The sequence below is a fragment of the Natator depressus genome, chromosome 23 (assembly GCF_965152275.1).
Source record: "Natator depressus isolate rNatDep1 chromosome 23, rNatDep2.hap1, whole genome shotgun sequence".
Lineage (NCBI taxonomy): Eukaryota > Metazoa > Chordata > Testudines > Cheloniidae > Natator > Natator depressus.
The window spans coordinates 2,808,186-2,828,627 of NC_134256.1; the positions used below are offsets into that span (position 1 = coordinate 2,808,186).

A 20,442-nucleotide genomic window follows, 5' to 3' on the forward strand; every position below is an offset into this window, starting at 1 on the left:
GGTGTTCTCTGACCGACCCATTTTTGTATTTGCCTGTCTCGCCTTCCTTTATGGGTCGCGCCCCAGTCAGCGCCCCAGGACGCCCAGCAGAGCGGGGCCCACAGGGTTGGCACCCCCACGCCCCCTCTGGGCCGGGCAGAGGTAGGGCCCCCCATGCAGCCCTGTCAAAGGGAGGTCCCGGGCCCAGCGCTGCCGCGGGGCAAAGTGTGACGTGAATGAGGGGAAGGGGGGGAAGGATCCAGGGGTGGGGGTGTGTGAGCAAGCAGGACTCTTGTCCGTCCATCTGTCCATCCACCCAGCCCTTCATCCATCCACATACACCCTCATCTATCTATCCTATCCATCCATCCAGCCCTTCATCCATCTATCCATCCGTCTGTTCATCCATCCATCATTCTATCCATCCATCTACCCAGCCCCCACCCGTCCATCCATCAATCCATCCATCCATCTCTTCATCCATCGTCCTCCCATCCATCCATCCATCCTCCTACACCCCCATCTATCCATCCATCTATTCATCCATCCATCATTCCATCCATCCATCCATCCAGTCCCCACCCATCCATTCATCCTCCCATCCATCCATCCATCCTCCTACACCCACATCCACCAACCCACCCAGCCCTTATCCACCTGTCAAGGAGTCACTGGGTCAGTGCTCTGGAGCTACTCCGTACGAAGCCAGCCAGGATTCTGGGGGAGCCTCCTCTCTCTGAGTGTCCGTGTCCAGGGCAAGAAGCTCACACAGCTTCGACCTTCCTGAATCTGACCTCGGAGCATTCAGCATCCCCTTCCTGACCGTGCGCTTCCCGCAGTGAGTCCGCCCAGGCGGGGATCCTGGGGAAACTAGGGGGCCCTGCCCCCCAACTCCACAGGCCGACGTGACTCTTAGCCAGCCAAGAAAACAGAAGTTTTATTAGTCAAGAGGAACAGAGCATAGGGCAGAGCTTGTTAGCACAGAAATCAGTGACTTTCAGCCAAGTCCATCTTGGGGGGAGGGGAGCCCGGAGCCAGGCCTCTGGCCCTCCCCCTGCACCCCAAGCCAGCCCCAACTGACTCGCTTCCAGGTGCCCGGCCCCTGCCCTGCCCGTTGCTCCTCCTCCGGCCTTTGTCTCGTTTCCCGGGCCAGAGTCTCCTGGGTCTCGGGTTATGAAGGGGTGGCCAGAGCATCCCTGCAGGCAGCTGGTGCAGCCCCCGCAAAAGGTCCACACAGCGTCCACGCAAACCAGTAAGACTTGCATGCAACATAACAAGGGCAAATTCCCACAGCACCCTTCACTCTTCACCCATCCACCCGCCCACCTCTCCATCCGTCCTTCCATCCTGCTTGTCCTCACATCCATGAGACCAGAATCTCTGCCCCTCACGGAAAATAGATTCACATACAATTTTGAGTGATACATTCCAGCGGTTAGAGCAGGGGGGCCAGGAGTCAGGACTCCTGGGTTCTATCCCCAGCTCTGGGAGGGAAGTGGGGTCTAGCGGTTAGAGCAGGGGGGCCAGGAGTCAGGACTCCTGGGTTCTATCCCCAGCTCTGGGAGGGAAGTGAGGTCTAGTGGTTAGAGCAGGGGGTGCCAGAAGCTAGGACTCCTGCTTGTAAGTGTGTCTGCACTCCAGACTCCCCTTAGCTCAGACCTTTCCCTGCTGCCCTATAGACTCCATTAGTTCTGGAAACCCCAGCCCCTGTTGCTGCCCCCTCCTGCCAGGCCCAGCTCGGGGGTTGTGGGGCGGGACCCCCTGCCAGTCCAGGCAATAAAGGAAGGGGCCGGACATACAAAAATGCTCTTAAAAATGCTGAATAAAATTTTTATTCTGATGTGTGACAGATGAGCCAGCCGGCCGGACTCCGAAATGGCGTAAGAACCTGTGTGTGGCACGCGCCATCTCACGCCCGCGCTCGCCCCGCTCCGCCGCCCACCCTGTCTGCTCCTTTCCTCTCCTCGGGCTCCAGCTCTGTGCCCAGTCTGGTCCTCCAGCCTTTTCCCTGGCCCCCTTCCTTGTTCTCCCTTCCCTTCCTTCTTCCCGCTCCCACCCAGGCCAGACCAAACTAACAGCACCAGCCCAGTGCCATAGACAGCCCCCCCCAGCTTGATACTCACCACGCCTGCCAGCTCCCCCCAGCTCCCCAGGCCCGAGCCCCCTAACTAAGGCCCTCAGAAAGCCGTTTGATTTGGCGGGATTTGGGGATTTATTATTTTCTGATTTCGTTTTTTTCCATTTTTGTCAAAAATTAATTCCGTCTTGATGGGGGTTTTTTTTTAAATCCGAACAGCTTGGTCCATTGACAGCAATTAGGGAGCCTTACGATAAAGGCGTAAGATCGGTCGGAACTGGAGGGCGACGGGAAACCCTGATTTTACAAAAAATAAATCGTACGATTGAAACGAGACCTCCTGCCGCTCCGCAGCGCAGGGTGACGGTGACCCCGTTCCCGATCCCGTTCTGCAGGAGCGCTCGGGAATATGGCCACACCGATGCCGCTGAATAGTAACACTGTGTGTGTGTGTGTGTGTGTGTGTGTGTATTGGGGGAGTGTGTGAGGTCGGGGGACACCCTGACTTCAGCCTCTCCCCCCAGCTCTGCACGGCACAATAGATCGGGGGGCCCCGATCCGGAGCAGCTTGACTGTCTTAAGCGTGGCCGCAGGTAGCTCAGCCGTGCAGCCCCCCTGCCCGCCCCGGGGGTCCCAGCACCAGGGAGAGCTGGGCTCCGCAACTCCAGGGGGCTTTCATAGGGCCCCACATAACGATGTCCCTCCAGAGTCCCAGGTGGCCCCACCCCCACCTACTGCTTTCGGACCCAGTGCGGGCAGAGGGGTCTGACCCCCGTGGGTTATCCCACCCTGAGTCCCTGATCTAGGGCGGGTAGCCCATAGCTGAATGGGGGGGGGTGTCCCCTGGTCACACCCCTGCAGCTGGGGGGGGCGAGGCATAGGTGCCAGCTCATGGGATTTCCCTGGTGGGAGCAAGGCCCCGCCCTTCCTGGGCATGGGCGAGGCTACAGTTGCATGGGTACTGTAATCCCTCTAGGAGAGCAAGGGGGGAAATAGCCCCCTTCCCGAGCCCGTGGGGGGTGCCTGGGCGCCTCCCAAAAAAGTGCAGGGGGTTGGTCTGGCCTGGGTCCCCCCCCATCTGGCACATCTCCTGCCCCCCGTGTAACAATCTCCCCCCGCTCCTCCATCCCCCCGGTATCTGGCGAGCAGGCTGGCGCCGTGCTTGGCTGGTGCTTCTGTTTGCTCTGAGCTCTGGCGGGAGGTCCCGCGTCCTGGTGGTGATCTCTAGCGGGTGCTGATGGGGGACGACGGCAGTGGCTGGACTGGCTGTGCCCCCCCTTTCCCCCGAGTGCGCCAGGAAAAGGGCCTCCACTCCAGGAGCGTGTGGCTGGTGCGGGGATGGGAACCCCACCCCCTCGGAGCGGCCCGACGTGCATCACCAGGCGTGCGCGTGCCATCGCACACACGTGCGCACACAGTCCCGCAGGCCAGTGCACGCCAACGTAGAACATGGTTCAACAGGGCCACGCATCGCACAGGCCGCTGACCTGAGCACCCGAGATCTCATGCAAACGCACACGTGGGCTCACACCTGCACCTACGCACAAGATCTTGTGCACACGCCTCAGATCACATGCACAAGAGCACGTGTGCAAGATCTTGTTCACACGCAAGGACGTGCCGCACGAGATCACATGCCCACACGATCACACGCCTGAGGGCTTGCACGCACACATGAGCTCTCGCACACCCACATGTGCACACGCACAAGGGGGACATGCATGCAATCCCATGCACGAGGGCTTGCGCACTTATTCCTCCCTGGGGCCGAAGTGGGGGGCGATCTCCCCTGCCCGTATCCGAGTGGTAGTTTGGGTTGGAGGGGGTGGATCTCTGCGCCCTGTCTTGGCTCCCCACCCTAGAGCAAGCTGCGGGGGGGTGGGGGCTGGGGACTCCCTGCAGGTGCCTTGGGGGGATTTGGGGGGTGTTTTTCCGCACCCAAACTCTCTCTTTGTTGCGCTGCCCGTGAGGACCATTTCCGGAGCAGGCTGTACCCCGAGGTAAGAGGGGGAGGGGTGAGGCTCCCCCTCCCCCGCATAGCCCCAGCCTGGGGGAATCCATAGCCCCAGCCTGTCCGGAGGCTAGCCCGGAGCTGATGGGGCATCTCTGTGTCTGTAGTGCCAGGCCCAGGGGAAGGGGCCGGAGGGGGAGACCCTGCCCGGGTTGGGGTAGAAAGGTCCCTCGCCAGTGTGCGGTGCTGTCCCGACCGGGCATCAGGCCACAGCCCCAGCTGGCACGGTGCAGGGCGGCTTCAGCTGGGGTGGGCCCGGCCCGCCCGGGCGCGTCGTAGCAGCCAGGGGTTCGGCGAGTCGGATGCTCCAAAGTCCCCGGCGCTTGGGCCTGGGGAGCGAGAGTCTGGGCAGCCCTGGGCACCGCCAGGCCCCGGGCGAGGCTCACGGTGCCCTGGCTGGGGTCTGAGTTTGGGGCATATCCCCGGTCTCCCCTTGGCCCATAGCGCAGGGGGGCTGGGACCCCGATCCTGCTGAGTCAGGGAGCGCGGCTTGCAGCTTCCAGCCAGACACACTGATGAGGGGAAAGGGCCGTGCGAGGGCGGGGGTGTGAGTATGTGCAGGGGGGGCCGTGCGAGGGCAGGGGTGTGCATATGTGCAGTGAGGGCGTGTGAGGGCAGGGGCGTGCATATGTGTGGGGGAGCCATGCTGGGACGGCGGGAATCTTGCGTGTCTCACGTCGCTCCCCATGTCTCCTCAGGACTCCAGCCAGATCGGGCTGCTGAAGGAGCTGCTGGACCTGCAGAAGGACATGGTGGTGATGCTGCTGTCCCTGCTGGAGGGTGAGGGGCACTGGGCCAGGGCTCGAGATCCCCCAGTGTGAGCTGCTTCCCCCACCCCAGCCGGGCAGATGGCAGCGCCTCTCACTGGCCCAGCCTGGCACATGTGGGCACGGTTCAGGGCACCACAAACCCTGTCACTTGTCCTGGTCCCGCCTGCATCTCCATCCTTTCCCCTCCCTCTGCCTTCCATCCCCATGCCCGTCCGTCTGCATGCAAACGCCTCTGGCCGTCCCCGTGTCTTTCTGTCTGTGCAGCCCTGTGCACACTCTTCTGTCTGGCCATCGCCCCGCATGCCCTTCTGGCTGGTTGTCCGTCCGCCTAACCCTCTCTCCCCCTGCCCCGGCCCAGGCAACGTGGTGAACGGCACCATTGCGCGGCAGATGGTGGACATGCTGGTGGAGTCGTCCAGCAACGTGGAGATGATCCTCAAGTTCTTTGACATGTTCCTGAAGCTGAAGGACATCGTGGCGTCGGACGCCTTCCTGGACTACATCACGGACCCGCGGGGGCTCATCTCCAAGAAGGACTTCCAGAAGGCCATGGACAGCCAGAAGCAATACACGCCCTCCGAGATCCAGTTCCTGCTCTCCTGCTCCGAGGCGGACGAGAACGAGATGATCGACTACGAAGAGTTCGCCAACCGCTTCCAAGAGCCGGCCAAGGACATCGGCTTCAACGTGGCGGTGCTGCTCACCAACCTCTCGGAGCACGTGCCCCACGACAGCCGGCTCAAGACCTTCCTGGAGCTGGCCGAGAGCATCCTCAACTACTTCCGGCCCTACCTGGGCCGCATCGAGATCATGGGGGCCAGCAAGCGCATCGAGCGCATCTACTTCGAGATCAGCGAGACCAACAAGGCCCAGTGGGAGATGCCCCAGGTCAAGGAGTCCAAGCGGCAGTTCATCTTCGACGTAGTCAACGAGGGCGGCGAGTCGGAGAAGATGGAGCTCTTCGTCAACTTCTGCGAGGACACCATCTTCGAGATGCAGATCGCGGCGCAGATCTTGGAGGAGGAAGCGGGGAAGGAGGAGGAGGAGGAGGAAGAGGGCGAAGGCGGGGAGGGGACCGAGGTGGAGAAGGCGGCCGGGGCTCCTCCGGAGGCGACCTCGGCTTTTGGGGAGTTCCTGGACGGGGTGCTGGACTTCTTCCGCCTGTTCACCTACCGCAACCTGCGCCGCCAGCTCCGCCGGCTGAAGAAGATGACGGTCAAGGAGCTGGCGGTGGGTGTGAGTTCCCGTGTCTACGCCGTCCTCCTGGGAGCGCTGCTCTTCTTCTCCGGCATCCTCAAGGGCGTCTTGTTCCTCCTCTGGACCGTGCTCTTTGGCGGCGGGCTGGTGGAAGGCGCCAAGAAGCTCACGATGACCGAGCTGCTGGCCAGCATGCCCGACCCCACGCAGGACGAGGTCCACGGGGACCTGGGGCCGGCCGAGGACGGGCAGGAGACGGCCGAGGGCGGGGAGGCGGCCCAGTTCGTGGAGGACGGCAAGGAGGAGGCCCCCGACGAGGAGGAGGCCTTCAGGCTGGAGATGAAGAAGGACACCGGGCATTACCGAGCAACTGCCCCCGATGCCCCCGGGGGCCTAGGGGATATGGGGGACACCACGGCGGTAGAACCGCCCACCCCCGAGGGGACTCCCATCATCAAGAGGAAGCTGGGGGTATGTTGGGGGTTGGGGCAGGGCTGGCCTTTTGACAGCAGTCGGGACTCCTGGGTTCTCTCCCCAGCTCGGGGGTGGGGTGGGGGTGTCTAGTGGTTAGAGCGGGTGGGGGCTGGGAGCCAGGACTCCTGGGTTCAATCCCTTACAGACAGGTCCCCAGCCCAGCTGGGCCAGCACTCAGGCCTGGTATCAGGTCTCCCGTCTCAGCCCCAGGGGAGGGCTGCTTCCCACATACCAGGGGACCCCTTTTCTCCCTGTCCGGGGTCCCTGATGTGGGGTCTGTTGTGTTACTCCTCAGCTGGAAGGGGAGGAGGCCGAGCCGGAGCCAGAGAAGATCGAAGAACCACCTGCGGAGGCTGAGAAGGCCGAGTGAGTGGGGTTGGTGGGGGGGGAGTGGGTCCTGGTGGGGGCAGGACCCCTTGGGGGGGTGATGGGGCCTGCAGGGAGCGGTTCTCCTCAGAGCTCTGGGGCACGGGGTAGCTTAGGCCATTAGGGCAATGGTGGGGCAAGCCTGCCCCCCCGTCCCCTGCCAGTGTGCCCCCTGCCCCAGGGAGGGGGCTGCTACACAGGCTGGGGGGCAGTTTTGGGTGAGGGAAGGGGCTTGGCGTAGGGGAAGGAGTTGAACACGTGAGAGTGGGGGGGTGGATACCCCGCCTTGCCCACTGACCCCTGCCCCCCCCCACAGCACGGAGAATGGGGAGAAGGTGGGGCTGGAGGAGCCGGTGGCCCCCCAGGAGCCAGCAGCCGAGGCCCCGAGGAAGCATCGGAGGAAGTCGGCCACCCCACGGGAGCGCAAAGAGGAGCCGGCCAACGGCAGCTTGGAGTTCTGGGCCGAGCTGGAGATCCAGAGGGTCAAGTTCCTGGTACCGTGGGGCTGGGGGAGGGGGGGAGTCGGGCCGTGGGGCAGGGAGGGCTCCCCACTGGCCAGCCACGTCGGTGCTGACCCGCTCTGTCCTTCCAGAACTACCTGTCCCGGAACTTCTACAACCTGCGCTTCCTGGCCCTCTTCCTGGCCTTCGCCATCAACTTCATCCTCCTCTTCTACAAGGTCCGGGCGCCCGGGCCCTCGCCCGGCTCCGGGGCAGGAGGGGGGTCTACTGGTTAGAGCGGGGGGGGCTGGGAGCCAGGACTCCTGGGTTCTATCCCCAGCTCTGGGAGGGGAGTGGGGTCTAGTGGTTAGAGCGGTGGGGGGGGGGGGACTGGGAGCCAGGACTCCTGGGTTCTATCCCTGGCTCTGGGAGGGGGGTGGGGTCTAGTGGTTAGAGGGGGGGGGCTGAGAGCCAGGATGCCTGTGTGCTGGGGGGGGATTTGGAGGAGGTGTGGCTCCCCATCAGCCACGCCCCCACACTGTCCCGGCCACGCAGGTGTCGGACTCCCCGCCCGGCGAGGAGGAGCTGGAGGACTCCGGCTTGCTGGAGGAGCTGGCGGGGAGCTCGGGCTTCGGGGCTAGCGGCGACGGGGCCGGGGAGGACGAGGAGGAGGACAGCGTGGTCTATTTCTTCCTGGAGGAGAGCACGGGCTACATGCAGCCCACGCTGCAGTTCCTGTCCATCACCCACACGCTGGTCGCCTTCCTCTGCATCATCGGCTACAACTGCCTCAAGGTGAGCCCTGGGGCCACGCCCACCAGCCACGGGGCCCTGCCCACTGGCCACATGACCACGCCCACATGCCTGCGATGGGGCCACACCCACCTGCCTGGCGCCATGCCCAGCTGCCTGCCACGGGGCCACACCCACCAGCCACGGGGCCCTGCCCACCGGCCACGGGGCCACACCCACCTGCCTGGGGCTATGCCCAGCTGCCTGCCACGGGGCCCCACCCACCCTGGGGCCCCGCCCACCATAGGCTATGGGCATATCCCTGAGCCATGCCCACCCATTATAGAACCATGTCCCCTTCCCCCCCAAACCGAGGGGCCATTGGGCTGGGAGGCTGAGGGGCCAGCTTGTGTCCCCTCCTCAGCCAGGACCCCCCCCCTCAGCCAGAAGCCCTGCAAGGCCCTGACTCCCCCCGAGCTGGGAGCCCCCCACGATGCCCTGACTCCCCTCTCCCGGCAGGTCCCGCTGGTGATTTTCAAGCGGGAGAAGGAGCTGGCCCGAAAGCTGGAGTTTGACGGGCTCTACATCACCGACCAGCCCGAGGACGACGACATCAAGGGCCAGTGGGACCGGCTGGTGCTGAACACCCCGTGCGTGGGGGGCTGGGCCTGGCGGGCAGGGCTGGGCCGGGCCATGGGGGGCTGGGCTATGCGTGGTGGTCTTGGCCTGGGGGGGGTCTCTGGGTCTGGGAGGGGATCTGGATCTCCTGGCCCTGGAGAAGCCTCTTCCCTGCATCAGTGTCCGGCCCCCCTGAACCCCTCCATTCGTCCCAGGGGCACTACCCCTCTGGGTGTGGGGGGGGGGCAGACGCTTGACAGTGTCATCCCCCCGCCCCCCCCACCAGCATCTCCCCACTGGGCCCTTCAGGGCAGCTCGAGACTGGGGGGGCCTGCCCCCATCAGCCCCTCTCGCCTACCGCTGCACCCCACCCACCCCCAGGCCTGCAGGGGGAGCAGAACCAGACCCCGAAGCAAAGGGGACCCGCAGCGCTGACCCCCTCCCAAGGCCCCCTCTGACACTGGCTCTCACCCCCCCACACCAGGTCCTTCCCGAGCAACTACTGGGATAAATTTGTCAAGAGAAAGGTGAGTCCTTCACTGACCCGGGCATGGGGCACGGGGCTTTTCCCCCAGGAGGGCCCCAGGGCGGGACACGGGGCCTTTCCCCCTTGGTGCGCCAGCTGCATGGGGAAGGGGCAGGGCCGCCCGGGGGGGGCAAGTGGGGCAATTTGCCCTGGGCCCTGCGGGGGCCCCCATGAGAGTTTTCGGCAGCAGGGGTCCTTCCGCTCCATGTCTTCAGCAAAGTGCCCCGAAGACCCCAGGCCCCCTGAATCCTCTGGGCGGCCCTGGGAAGGGGGACATGGGGCTGTTCCCCCAGAGGGTGCCAGGGCAGGGGTCTGGCTGGCTGGGGGGGGGATCCAGGCCTTTCTCCCTTTGCATTTGCCCTGGGGGTTCCCTCTGCCCCCCGCCCCCCGCAGGTGCTGGAGAAATACGGTGACATCTACGGGCGGGAACGGATCGCGGAGCTGCTGGGCATGGACCTGGCCAGCCTGGAGATCAGCGCCCAGAGCGAGAGGAAACCCCAGCCCGACAAGTCCCTGCTGACGTGGTGAGGGGGTTGGGGGGGCAGGAGGCTCGGGTGGGAGGGACTGGGGGGCCTATGGGGGGGGAGGCTCAGGGGGCAGTGGGGGGATCGAGGGGACTGGGGGGGCGGGAGACTCAGGGGGCGAAGGGGATCGTGAGGCCTGGGGGTGGGGCAGGAGGCTCAGGGAATGGTGGAGAGATCTGGGGGGGCTTGGACGCTCGGAGGGGGCAGGGGCAGGGGGCTCGGGAGGGATCCAGGGAGCAGGAGGCTCAGGGGGCGGAATCCAGGGGGTGGGAGTCTCGGGGCTTGAGGTTTGGGGGACATCCGGGGGGTGAGAGGCTTGGAGGGGGGAACCGGGTGGTGGGGAGGGTGGCCTGGCTCACCCTGCCACTCCCTCAGGATCACGTCCATCGACATCAAGTACCAGCTCTGGAAGTTCGGTGTCATCTTCACCGACAACGTGAGTGCAGGGCCCGGGGGGCGGGGGCGGTGTGGGGCCCGGGGGGAGAGTTGTGGGGCCCATGGGGGGAGGGGAGTCATGGGACCTGAGGAGGAGAGTCATGGGGACCGGGGTGTGTGTGTGGGGCCTGGGGGGGGAGTCATGGGGCCCAGCGAAGGGGGGTCATGGGGCCGGGGGGGGGGGCCAAGGGGTGGGCGGGAGCCGGGGGGCAGAGAGTGCCTGTCCTGCGTTCGGGCTGCGGCAGGGGGGCTTATATCGAGGCCCGTCCCTCCCCCGGCTGCCTCAGATCGGGGGTGGGGCGGGGAGTCATTGAGGGAGGCTGCAGATGCGGGGGGGGGTGCAGTGGCAGCCGAGTAGAGGAGGCCGGGACCAGATGCCCGGGTGAGGGGCACAGCGGGGCTGGCGGAAGGGCTGGGTCTTTCCTCGTGCCGTGGCCCATCCCTGCCCCTGGGGGAGGGGGACTCCCTGCCCTGATCTTGGGGCGCTGGGGGGAGACCCGGAGTCCCCCCCCCCCGGCGTGGAGGTGACCCCGTCCCAGCCCCTGTCCCCTGCCCCGCAGTCCTTCCTCTACCTGGTCTGGTACATGGTCATGTCCCTGCTGGGCCACTACAATAACTTCTTCTTCGCCGCCCACCTGCTGGACATCGCCATGGGCGTCAAGACACTGCGCACCATCCTCTCCTCCGTCACCCACAACGGCAAGCAGGTGGGCCGGGGGGCAGCCGGGGGGCAGCTGGGGGGCGCCGCGGGGGTGGGTCTGCGCAGACAGGGACGCTCTCCGGTGGTGGGACAGCTGTCTGTGCCCGCCCCCAGCTGGCGATGACAGTGGGGGGCTGGGGGGGGGTGTCACGGTGGGGAGCAGGGCGGAGGCTGCGCTGGAGGGGTGGGGGGGAGCCTTGGGGCCCGCCCCCAGCTGGCGATGACGGTGGGGGCGAGGGGGGCAGGCTGGGGATGGGGGGGCAGGCCCGGCGCTCTCCGGCGGCAGTACCAGCCCCCTGGGCCCCCCCAGCTGGCGATGACGGTGGGAGTGGGGGGGCGGAGGGGGCAGGCCAGGTGCTCTCTGGCGGCAGTACCAGCCCCCCCCGTGCCCCCCCCAGCTGGCGATGACGGTGGGGCTGCTGGCCGTGGTCGTCTACCTCTACACCGTGGTGGCCTTTAACTTCTTCCGCAAGTTCTACAACAAGAGCGAGGACGAGGACGAGCCGGACATGAAATGTGACGACATGATGACGGTGAGTGGGGGGTTGCCCGGGGGGGGGCCTTGTCCCACCAGCTGCTGTGGAGGGGGCCCGGGGCACAAGGGCCCAATGTGTGTGTGTGGGGGGGGGGGGTTCTCTGATGGCTCCAGGGGCGGCCTCTGGGTCCCCCCTGTCTCTGATTGGTCAGGCACCCCTCACCCCCCCCGTGTCTCCCCCCCCCAGTGCTACCTGTTCCACATGTACGTGGGGGTGCGGGCGGGCGGGGGCATCGGGGACGAGATCGAGGACCCGGCCGGCGACGAGTACGAGCTTTACCGCGTGGTGTTCGACATCACCTTCTTCTTCTTCGTCATCGTCATCCTGCTGGCCATCATCCAGGGTGAGCGGGGAGGGGGCGCTGGGCTGGGGGCTGCTTAGGGGGTGAGCGGGGAGGGGGCGCTGGGCTGGGGGCTGCTTGGGGGTGAGCGGGGAGGGGGCCCGGTGCTGGGGGGTCAGCAGGGCAGGGGTGCTGGGCTGGGGAGTGAGCAGGGGGGCACTGGGCTGAGGCGCTGGGCTTGGGGCTGCATGGGGGGTGAGCGGGGCGGGTGCACTGGGCTGGGGGGTGAGCAGGGGCGGGGTGCTGGCATGGGGGGTGAACAGGACGGGGCATCCTGTCAGCTGTGGGTGCTGAGGTGGGGGGCCAGGCCCCGCTCCTGTGTGGGAGAGGAGGGTGGGGTTGGGTAGGCTGGTCCCTGGGCGCTGCCCCCCGGGTGACTTGGGGGGGCTCCTCGCCCCCCTCTCTCTGCCCAGGCCTGATCATCGACGCCTTCGGGGAGCTGCGCGACCAGCAGGAGCAGGTGAAGGAGGACATGGAGGTGAGTGACCCCCCGCCCCCGGCAGACCCCCTCAGGTGTGACACACTCCTCCCCTGCCCCCCACGCTGGGCTGGGCGGGTTCCTGGCCACCCCCACGTCTGGGGGGCAGGCGCTGGGCCCTGGAACGGGGGGGGGGGGAACCCGGCTCCGTGCTGCGGAGCGGGAGGGTGGCCCCGGGCTGGGCAGCCAGTCCCCACCCTACCCCACCGAGGGGGGCGGGGGAGCCAGGACACCTGGGTTCTCATCCCTGCGCCCCCCTCCCCCCCGCAGACCAAGTGCTTCATCTGCGGCATCGGCAGCGACTATTTCGACACGACGCCCCACGGCTTCGAGAGCCACACGCTGGAGGAGCACAACCTGGCCAACTACATGTGAGCCGGGGGCGGAGCCGGGGGCGGGGCCACGAGCAGGGGAGGAGCCGGGGCGGGGCCAAGTGCATGCAAGTGACAGGGGACCTGGGGGTGGGGTCAAGTCCATCTGAGTGACAGGGGTGGGGTAATGTGGGGGGGCAGGGCGATCTCCGTGGGAATGCGGGGGGGGGCCCTGCCCCTGCCCCACTGGGGCGTGTTAACCCTTCCTGGCCCTGCAGCTCCCAAGTCATTGCTGAGTTTGATGCTCATGGGGTTAAATGGGGGGGGGGTCTGTGCCCTGAGCCCTGGATCCTGACCCCCCCCCTTCACTCCCCCAGGTTCTTCCTGATGTACCTCATCAACAAGGACGAGACGGAGCACACGGGCCAGGTGAGCCCCCAGCACCACCAGGCAGCGGGGGGACTGGGCCCAGGGTCGGACCCACAGGAGAGGGGGATATGGGGCTGGAGGATCCCAAGCAGGAGGGGGTTACGGGTTGGAGGATCCCATGGGTCGGCCCTAAGGGGGAGGGGGATACGGGTTGGAGGATCCCATGGGTCGGCCCCACAGCAGGAGGGGGATACGGGTTGGAGGATCCCATGGGTTGGCCCCACAACAGGAGAGGGATACGGGTTGGAGGATCCCATGGGTCGGCCCTAAGGGGGAAGGCGATACAGGCTGGAGGATCTCAGGGGTCGGCCCCACATGGGAGTGGGATACGGGCTGGAGGATCCCAGGGGTCTGACCCCTAGGCTCTGAGAGAAGCCATCTGCCCCAGGTAAGGATTGGGGTCTAGCCAAGGGTGCTGGTCCCCCCCACAGCCCCCTTAACCTCTCCCCCCCGGCAGGAGTCCTACGTCTGGAAGATGTACCAGGAGCGCTGCTGGGATTTCTTCCCCGCCGGCGACTGCTTCCGCAAGCAGTACGAAGACCAGCTGGGCTAGAGCCGGACGGGGACACCCCCCCCACCCCGCACAGATCCCGTGCCCCCTTGGGGGGCGCCAGGGCTGGGGGGGCTGGTCCTTGGGGGGCACTGCTGCTGCTAATCTCCCCCCGCGACCCCTCCTGCTGGTATCTCCCCCCGGCAGGGCCAGACACTGCAACCCACCTGCTGGGCCCGGAGGGAGGGGTAGAGTGTGGGTCAGAGGCCAGGTGGGGGTTGGGAAGCCACTGCCCCCCCCCCAGGCCCAGCTTGATCCCCCCCAGGTCTCCGCCTGTGGGTGGCCCTGGGCGGGAGCTGATCCCAAGTGCCTTTTTATAGCTGCCCCCCCCCCCCAGTGCTGGGGGGGGACTCGCTGTTGCCCCATGAGGGGGCTGTGCACAGAGGCTGCCGGACACCCCCAAACGCGGCTTTATGCTGCGGGGCCGGCCGGCCAGGGCCTGCAGGGGGCAGCGCTGTGCCCCAGCCCCCCTTTCCTGATCAATAAACGAGAGGTGATCGCGTGCTGCACCGGCCTTGAGCCTCCTCCTTCCTGCAGCCGCGGGGGCGGCACCGACCCCCCCGCGCGGCTACCCTGCCCGGACGCCTGGGCTCTGTCGCCAGAGCAGGATGGGCGCCCGGACGCCTGGGTTCTATCGCCGGAGGCGGATGGGAGCCTGGACGCCTGGGTTCTGTCGCCGGAGCGGGATGGGCGCCCGGACGCCTGGGTTCTGGTGTTGACCGCCTGGAGGGGGATGGGAACCCGGATTCTGTCAGTGGAGGGGGACAGGAGCCCGGATGTTTGGGTTCGGGCTCTGGCTCTGCTGTCATTTTACAAACCCCACCCCCACCCCCACCCCGCCTGCCTGGTCCCCTACCTGGGTCATCCCAGGGACACAAGTAGGGTGGGGTCTGGGCATTTGCTGCAGAAGGGGGGGGGGTGTATGGCCCAGGACTGGGGGGTGCAGTACTGGGGACCACCCAGCAGTGGGGGGGCAGTGCACTGGGGCAGGCCAGGCTGGGCATGTCTCCTGCACTGAGGGGGCCCTGATTTCATTGCAGGGGGGGAGGGGTGGTAGGCTACCCTCCCAGTCGTGGTGGGGGGGGAGAAAAGAGCCAAGTCGTGATTTTCCTACTTTTTTTAATTACATTACTTTAATAATTACAGACACGGTATGGAAAAGGGGGTGAAACAATGACACCCCTGGGGCCCGCTCAGCCCCCCCACAGTCTGTGCAGTGTGGGGGCACCGGGGGCTGATTCTCTGTCGCGGCCCACGTGGCTGGGCGGGTCCTTGGCCCCGGGGGGGACACTCTCTGGGGAAGAGCAGCTTCTTGGGGGGTGAGTCCGGCCCCCCCCCAGTGGTGGGGCTGTCACTCCTGGATGTAGAGGTTGCTGTGCGTGTCGTCTATGGGGCGTGTTTCCAAGACAACCGTGCTGGGGGGGGAAGAGTGGGGGTCAGGCAGCAGATGACACTTCACAGCCCCTGACACCCCCACAGCCCCCTGTCCTCATGAGCCAGGGCCCCAGAGGGTTGTGGCCATTGAATTTGTTCCCCCCAAAACCTGGCTAGGTGGGGGACCCCGGCCTATTGGTGCCTGGGGAAGGAGGGGAGAGACCCTACCTGTGGGTGCCCCAGCGGGAGGGAGGGTTGACCCCTAGCTGTGGGTGCTGGGGCAGGGGGCTGACCCCTACCAGTGGGTGCCCAGGGGGGAAGGTGGGGTTGACCCCTAGCTGTGGGTTCTGACCCCTACCAGTGGGTGCCCGGGGGGAGGAGAGAGCCCCTACCAGTGGGTGCCCGGGGGGGGCTGACCCCTACCTGTGGGTGCCTGGGGGGAGGGGAGAGACCCTACCAGTGGGTGCCTGGGGGCCTGACCCCTAGCTGTGGGTTCTGCGGGGGCTGACCCCTACCAGTGGGTGCTGGGGGGGGCTGACCCCTACCTGTGGGTGCCCAGCAGGCGGAAGATGCAGCGTTGGTCCCGCAGCTCCTTGATCAGCTACAAGAGATGGCAGGGCATTGGGGGGGGCACCGCAGGGAGAGGCTGCCGCAATGATTGCCCCCCTGCAGACACTCCCCCCCCCTTCTCCCATGGCCCCAGGAGCTGGATCATCCCCCCCACCCCCCAAGCTCCCTGGCCCTGCCAGGTGACCCACCACTGCGGGAGGGGAGGGGAGAATAGTGCCTGGCCCTAGGATTGTTCCCTGGGGCAGGGGGGAGGCCTCAGCAGGGAGTGGGGGGCTGGGTTGGGGGGGGAGCCGCGTCCATGGGCCAGTCAGGGCTGGGGGAGGGGCTCGGGGGGGCAGGGGGTTATGGGGGGGCAGAGCGCCATACCTGTGCTGAGGCGAAGTCCCACACCTGGACGCCGTGGCGCCAGAAAGCCTGCATGCAGTTCTGCCCCAGCGCTGCGGGAGAGGGGAGCCGGGTCAGCCCACATGCCCCCCCCCGGTGCCCGGGACCCCCCTGCCCGGCCTGCCCGAGCCCCCCCCAATGCAGCGTCCAGAGGGCAGCGCACAGGGAGCCGCGGCTGAGATGCAGCCAGCTCTGGGGTGTGAGGCTGGGTATAGGCGGCCCCCTCGCTGGGGGGGGGGCACCGTCCGACAGCCCCCTGAAAGCCGCTACCCAGCTGGCGGGGACAGGAAGTGGGGGGCGTGCTCCGTGGGGGGGGGAAGGGGAGCAGCCCCTCCCCCACCTGCCCCCACCCACCTATGGTCTCCACGGCGACGTCGAAGGTGATGTCGGGGGCCGGCAGCTTCCGCACCAGGGTGCCCTGCAGGGTGACGAGCTTCACGCTCCCTGGGGGGGGCAGAGCGGGGGGGGGGTCAGTCACAGTCTGGAGCCGGTGCCCCCCCCCCAAGCCTGACCCGTCAGCCCCCCCATACGTGGCCAATGACCCCCGGCCCCCCATGTGCAAGGCCTCCTCCCCCCCCGCTCTCCGTTCCCCCCGCCCCCCCAGGGCGCCCGCCGGACCCCCCCACTTACTGTCCAGCAGCACCAGCGCCGTCTCGCTGTCCACCTGGCTCACCTGGACCGGGCCGGGGCAGGACACGTCTGCAGAGAGACCGGGCCGGGCTGAGCCGAGCCGGGGGGGGGCCCCATGCCCCAGCCACGCGGCCCTGGCACGTGTCACACCCCTAGCCCCGCCCCCGGTCTCCCCCACACCGGGCACACGGCATCTGCAGCCCCCCACACACAGCCCCTGCCCCCCCAACCAGCCCCCACACACAGCCCAGCCCTCCCCAGTCTGGCACACAGCCCCCCCCCCAACACAGCCCCACCCCACACAGTCCCTGCCTCCCCCCAGTCAGACACCCCACACAGGCCCCCACCCGACAGCCCCACCCACACAGCCCCTGCCCCCCACACAAGCACACAGCCCCACCCCACACAAACCCTGCCCCCACTGACAGCCCCACCCCACACAGCCCCTGCTCCCCCAGTCAGACACCCCACACAGGCCCCCACCCGACAGCCCCACCCACACAGCCCCTGCCCCCCCACTCAGCCCCCCACACAAGCACACAGCCCCACCCCACACAAACCCTGCCCCCACCGACAGCCCCACCCCACACAGTCCATGCCTCCCCCCAGTCAGACACCCCACACAGGCCCCCACCCGACAGCCCCACCCACACAGCCCCGGCCCCCCCCCAATCAGCCCCCCACACAAGCACACAGCCCCACCCCACCCCACACAAACCCTGCCCCCACCGACAGCCCCACCCCACACAGTCCCGGCCCCCCCAACCAGCCCCCCCACACAGCCCCCACCCCACACAGCCCAGCCCCTGCAGCACCCCCTTACCGGCGCCGGTGTGGGTGAACCAGGAGGTGAGGGAGTTGAGGTTGATGGTGTGGAAGTGAACCGGCTGGGCGGGCGAGGGCCCCGGGCTCACCCCGATGCACACCGTGGGGTACTCGTCGCCCGGCGCCACCAGCATCTCGAAGACGGGCAGGGGGGTGGGCAGCGGGAAGTCGAAGTGCTGGGGGGGGGGCGGGTGAGAGGGGGCAGGGGGCCGGGCCCGGCTGTTCCTCCTGCTCCTGGCACGGCCCAGCCCCCCCACCTCACACACCCCCACCCCCCTTACCCGCCACCCCCAGCCCCCCACCTCACACACCCCCACCCCCCCAATCCGCCACCCCCAGCCCCCACCTCACACATCCCCACCCCCCCATCCGCCACCCCCAGCCCCCCACCTCACACACCCCCACCCCCCCTTACCCGCCACCCCCAGCCCCCACCTCACCCCCCCACCCTCCCCTTATCCGCCACCCCCCAGGCCCCACCTCACACATCCCCACCCCCCTTACCCGCCACCCCAGCCCCCCACCTCATACACCCCTACTCCCTCCCCTTATCCGCCACCCCCAGCCCCCACCTCCCCCCCCCGCCGTGGTCCCTACCTTCACCAGCATGAACTTCTGCATAGGCTCGTACCACTGGAGCAGGACCACGCTGGCCTCCAGCGCCCCACACAGGTAGTGGCAGCCGGTCCGCGCATGCCGGGCTGTGGGGAGCAGGGGTGGCGTCAGGGGGGTGGGGGCAGGCTCAGCGGGGTCGCGGTCCCGGGGGGGGGGCCGGGAAGCCCGTGCGGTGGGGAGAGGGGGGCTGGGGGGCCTGTGCTGAGGGGAGCGGGGGTGCGGGGGGGCACATGGGGGGCACGGGGGGAGTGTGACTCACCCACGCAGCAGGCCCGGCAGCCCTTGGTGTCGGCGATCTTCGTGGAGATGGCGTTTTTCCTGCGGAGCAGAGTGCAGCCGGCTGAGGGGGGAGCAGCTGGTGGGGGGGTGGCCTGGGGCGGGGGGAGCCTGGGGGGGCCCCTGGGGTCACCAGCTGATGGGCACAGGCCAGGGCTGGGGACTCGCCCGCTCCAGGAGGGGGCGGGGGCTGGGAGCTGGCCATGCAGGGATGTGGGAACAGCCCCCCCCGGACCCCTAGAAACCCTCCCCCCCCTCGGATCCTAGCCCAGCCCCCCACGGACAGGCAGGGGTTTGCCCTCATTGATTGATTGTCCCGCCCAGCCGCTCTCCAGCCCCCCCCCGGCCCTGCCCCCTGGGGGCGCTGCCGTACCTGGGCAGCAGCCGGTGGGGGGCGATGTGCACGCCGGGGCGCTGCTCCCTCTTGCTCTGCTCGTACAGGCTGGTCAGGCTGTGGGCGTACAGCTGGGGGGTCTTCCCTGCGGGGGGCGGGGGGTCAGCTGGGGCCGAGCCTGCTGGGAGAGACTGGGACCCCCCCCAGCTGTGCCGGTGCCCCTCACTCCCGACCCGCAGCCCCTGCCCCCCCCAGCTCTGCTGGTGCCCCTCACTCCCGACCCGCAGCCCCTGCCCCCCCCCAGCTCTGCCGGTGCCCCTCACTCCCGACCCGCAGCCCCTTCCCCCCCCCCCAGCTCTGCCGGTGCCCCTCACTCCTGACCTGCAGCCCCTGCCCCCCCCAGCGCTGCCGGTGCCCCTCACTCCCGACCCACAGCCCCCTGCTACTCCAGCCCCGGGTCCCCTCTCGTGCCGTCTCCCATCCCCCCACCCCGCAGCCGTGTCAGAGCCGCCCCAGTGCAGTGTGGACGGGCCCCCCAGGACCCCCGGCTCACCCGAGATGGACATGAGCACGTTGCCGATGGAGTAGACCCACGAGGTGCGGCTGTGGTACAGCTGCCAGAGAGGAGACAGGGTCAGCGGCTCTGCCCGGCCAGCGCCAGGGGGCGCCAGCGAGTCCCTGCCCCATACGGGCCGAGCCGGCCTGCCCTGCGCCCCCCCCCACTGCCCTGCCCCTCCCCCTTTGCCCCATGGGCCACGCTGCCCCTGCCCCTCCCCACTCGCCCCACCCTGCCCCTGCCCCATACAGGCCGAGCCGGCCTGCCCTGCACCCCCCCTGCTGCCCTGCCCCTCCCCCTTCGCCCCATGGGCCACACTGCCCCTGCCCCTCCCCACTCGCCCCACCCTGCCCCTGCCCCTGCCCCTGCCCCATACGGGCCGTGCCGGCCTGCCCTGCGCCCCCCCTCTGCTGCCCTGCCCCTCCCCCTTCGCCCCATGGGCCACACTGCCCCCTGCCCCTCCCCCCTCCCCATCCCATGAGCCATACTGTCCCCTCCCCACCCCATGGGTCGTACAGCCCCCCTGCCCCTCCTCTCCTGCCCTCCCCTCCCCTAGGATGTACTGCCCCCTCTACCCACCCCTTCCCCAGGTGAGTGTGGCCCCCCCCCCGGGCTCTCACCAGCTCCAGCGTAGCCTCTGGCTCGCTCCGGTTCAGGGTGAAGATCCCCTCCTCGGCCCCCAGGATCAGGTGTGGGTCTGGAAGGGAGGGGAGGGGGAGATTTGAACCTTGCACTGCCCAGACCTCGGTGGGGAAGGGCGCTGTGGTCCGCTCACAAGTCCAGGCCTGTCCTGACATGGGGGTCTGGGGGGGAGGGATCCAGGCAGAGGGGCCCCCTGCCATGGGTGCTGGGCCCCCCCTGCCCTCCCCCTACCTTGGGGCCTCCTGCACCCTGCCCACCCTCTACCCTGGGAGCCCCATTCCCTGCCCACCACCCCTTGGGCACCCTGATCCTCTGCCCACCCCCCACCTTTGTCCCTCCCACTGCCTGCCCCTCCCCCGGCACCCCATCCTCTGCCTGCCCCCCAGTGCCCGTGTCCCCCCCCCCGGCATCCCCATCCGCCCACCCCCCCAGCGCCTGCCTTCCCCCCAGCGCCTGGCCCCCCTGGGCACCCCCATCCCCCACCTGCCCTCCAGCACCCGCCCCCCCCAGAGCCCCCATCCCCCACCTGCTCCCCAGTGCCCGGCCCCCAACCAGCACCCCCATCCACCCATGCCCCCTACCTTGGGTGCTGGGGTGCGTCCAGGTGGCCGTGGCCGTGATGTGCAGGGGGCAGCCGTTAAAGACCTTCTTGAAGAGGGATCCGTCCTGGGGGGACAAGCAGCCACGGGGGCTGAGCGGCTCCAGGCCCTGGCCCCCACCCTACGACCCCCCCAGTGACCCCC

The 20,442-nt window shown here is 68.0% G+C and overlaps 2 protein-coding genes across 2 annotated transcripts in view; one reads left to right on the plus strand and one right to left on the minus strand.

The window, feature by feature from the left end:
- Positions 1-13,981, plus strand: part of RYR1 (ryanodine receptor 1) — a 94,675-nt gene extending 80,694 nt beyond the window's left edge. The window contains 17 exon segments of the mRNA XM_074937940.1: positions 4,766-4,847; positions 5,196-6,505; positions 6,804-6,874; positions 7,191-7,368; positions 7,467-7,553; positions 7,870-8,109; positions 8,566-8,696; positions 9,149-9,191; positions 9,584-9,714; positions 10,090-10,150; positions 10,710-10,856; positions 11,248-11,382; positions 11,572-11,728; positions 12,139-12,203; positions 12,474-12,574; positions 12,892-12,943; positions 13,401-13,981. Coding sequence (XP_074794041.1) covers positions 4,766-4,847; positions 5,196-6,505; positions 6,804-6,874; positions 7,191-7,368; positions 7,467-7,553; positions 7,870-8,109; positions 8,566-8,696; positions 9,149-9,191; positions 9,584-9,714; positions 10,090-10,150; positions 10,710-10,856; positions 11,248-11,382; positions 11,572-11,728; positions 12,139-12,203; positions 12,474-12,574; positions 12,892-12,943; positions 13,401-13,496 — 3,087 coding nt within the window. The 3' untranslated portion in view covers positions 13,497-13,981.
- Positions 13,982-14,710: 729 nt separating this feature from the next.
- Positions 14,711-20,442, minus strand: part of MAP4K1 (mitogen-activated protein kinase kinase kinase kinase 1) — a 32,183-nt gene continuing 26,451 nt past the window's right edge. The window contains exons 21-32 of the mRNA XM_074937983.1: positions 20,281-20,365; positions 19,678-19,754; positions 19,055-19,115; positions 18,541-18,646; positions 18,151-18,209; positions 17,874-17,977; positions 17,275-17,452; positions 16,452-16,520; positions 16,176-16,265; positions 15,804-15,874; positions 15,413-15,468; positions 14,711-14,908 (exon numbers count right to left, since the gene is read on the minus strand). Coding sequence (XP_074794084.1) covers positions 14,845-14,908; positions 15,413-15,468; positions 15,804-15,874; positions 16,176-16,265; positions 16,452-16,520; positions 17,275-17,452; positions 17,874-17,977; positions 18,151-18,209; positions 18,541-18,646; positions 19,055-19,115; positions 19,678-19,754; positions 20,281-20,365 — 1,020 coding nt within the window. The 3' untranslated portion in view covers positions 14,711-14,844. The remainder of the gene's footprint in view (positions 14,909-15,412; positions 15,469-15,803; positions 15,875-16,175; positions 16,266-16,451; positions 16,521-17,274; positions 17,453-17,873; positions 17,978-18,150; positions 18,210-18,540; positions 18,647-19,054; positions 19,116-19,677; positions 19,755-20,280; positions 20,366-20,442) is intronic.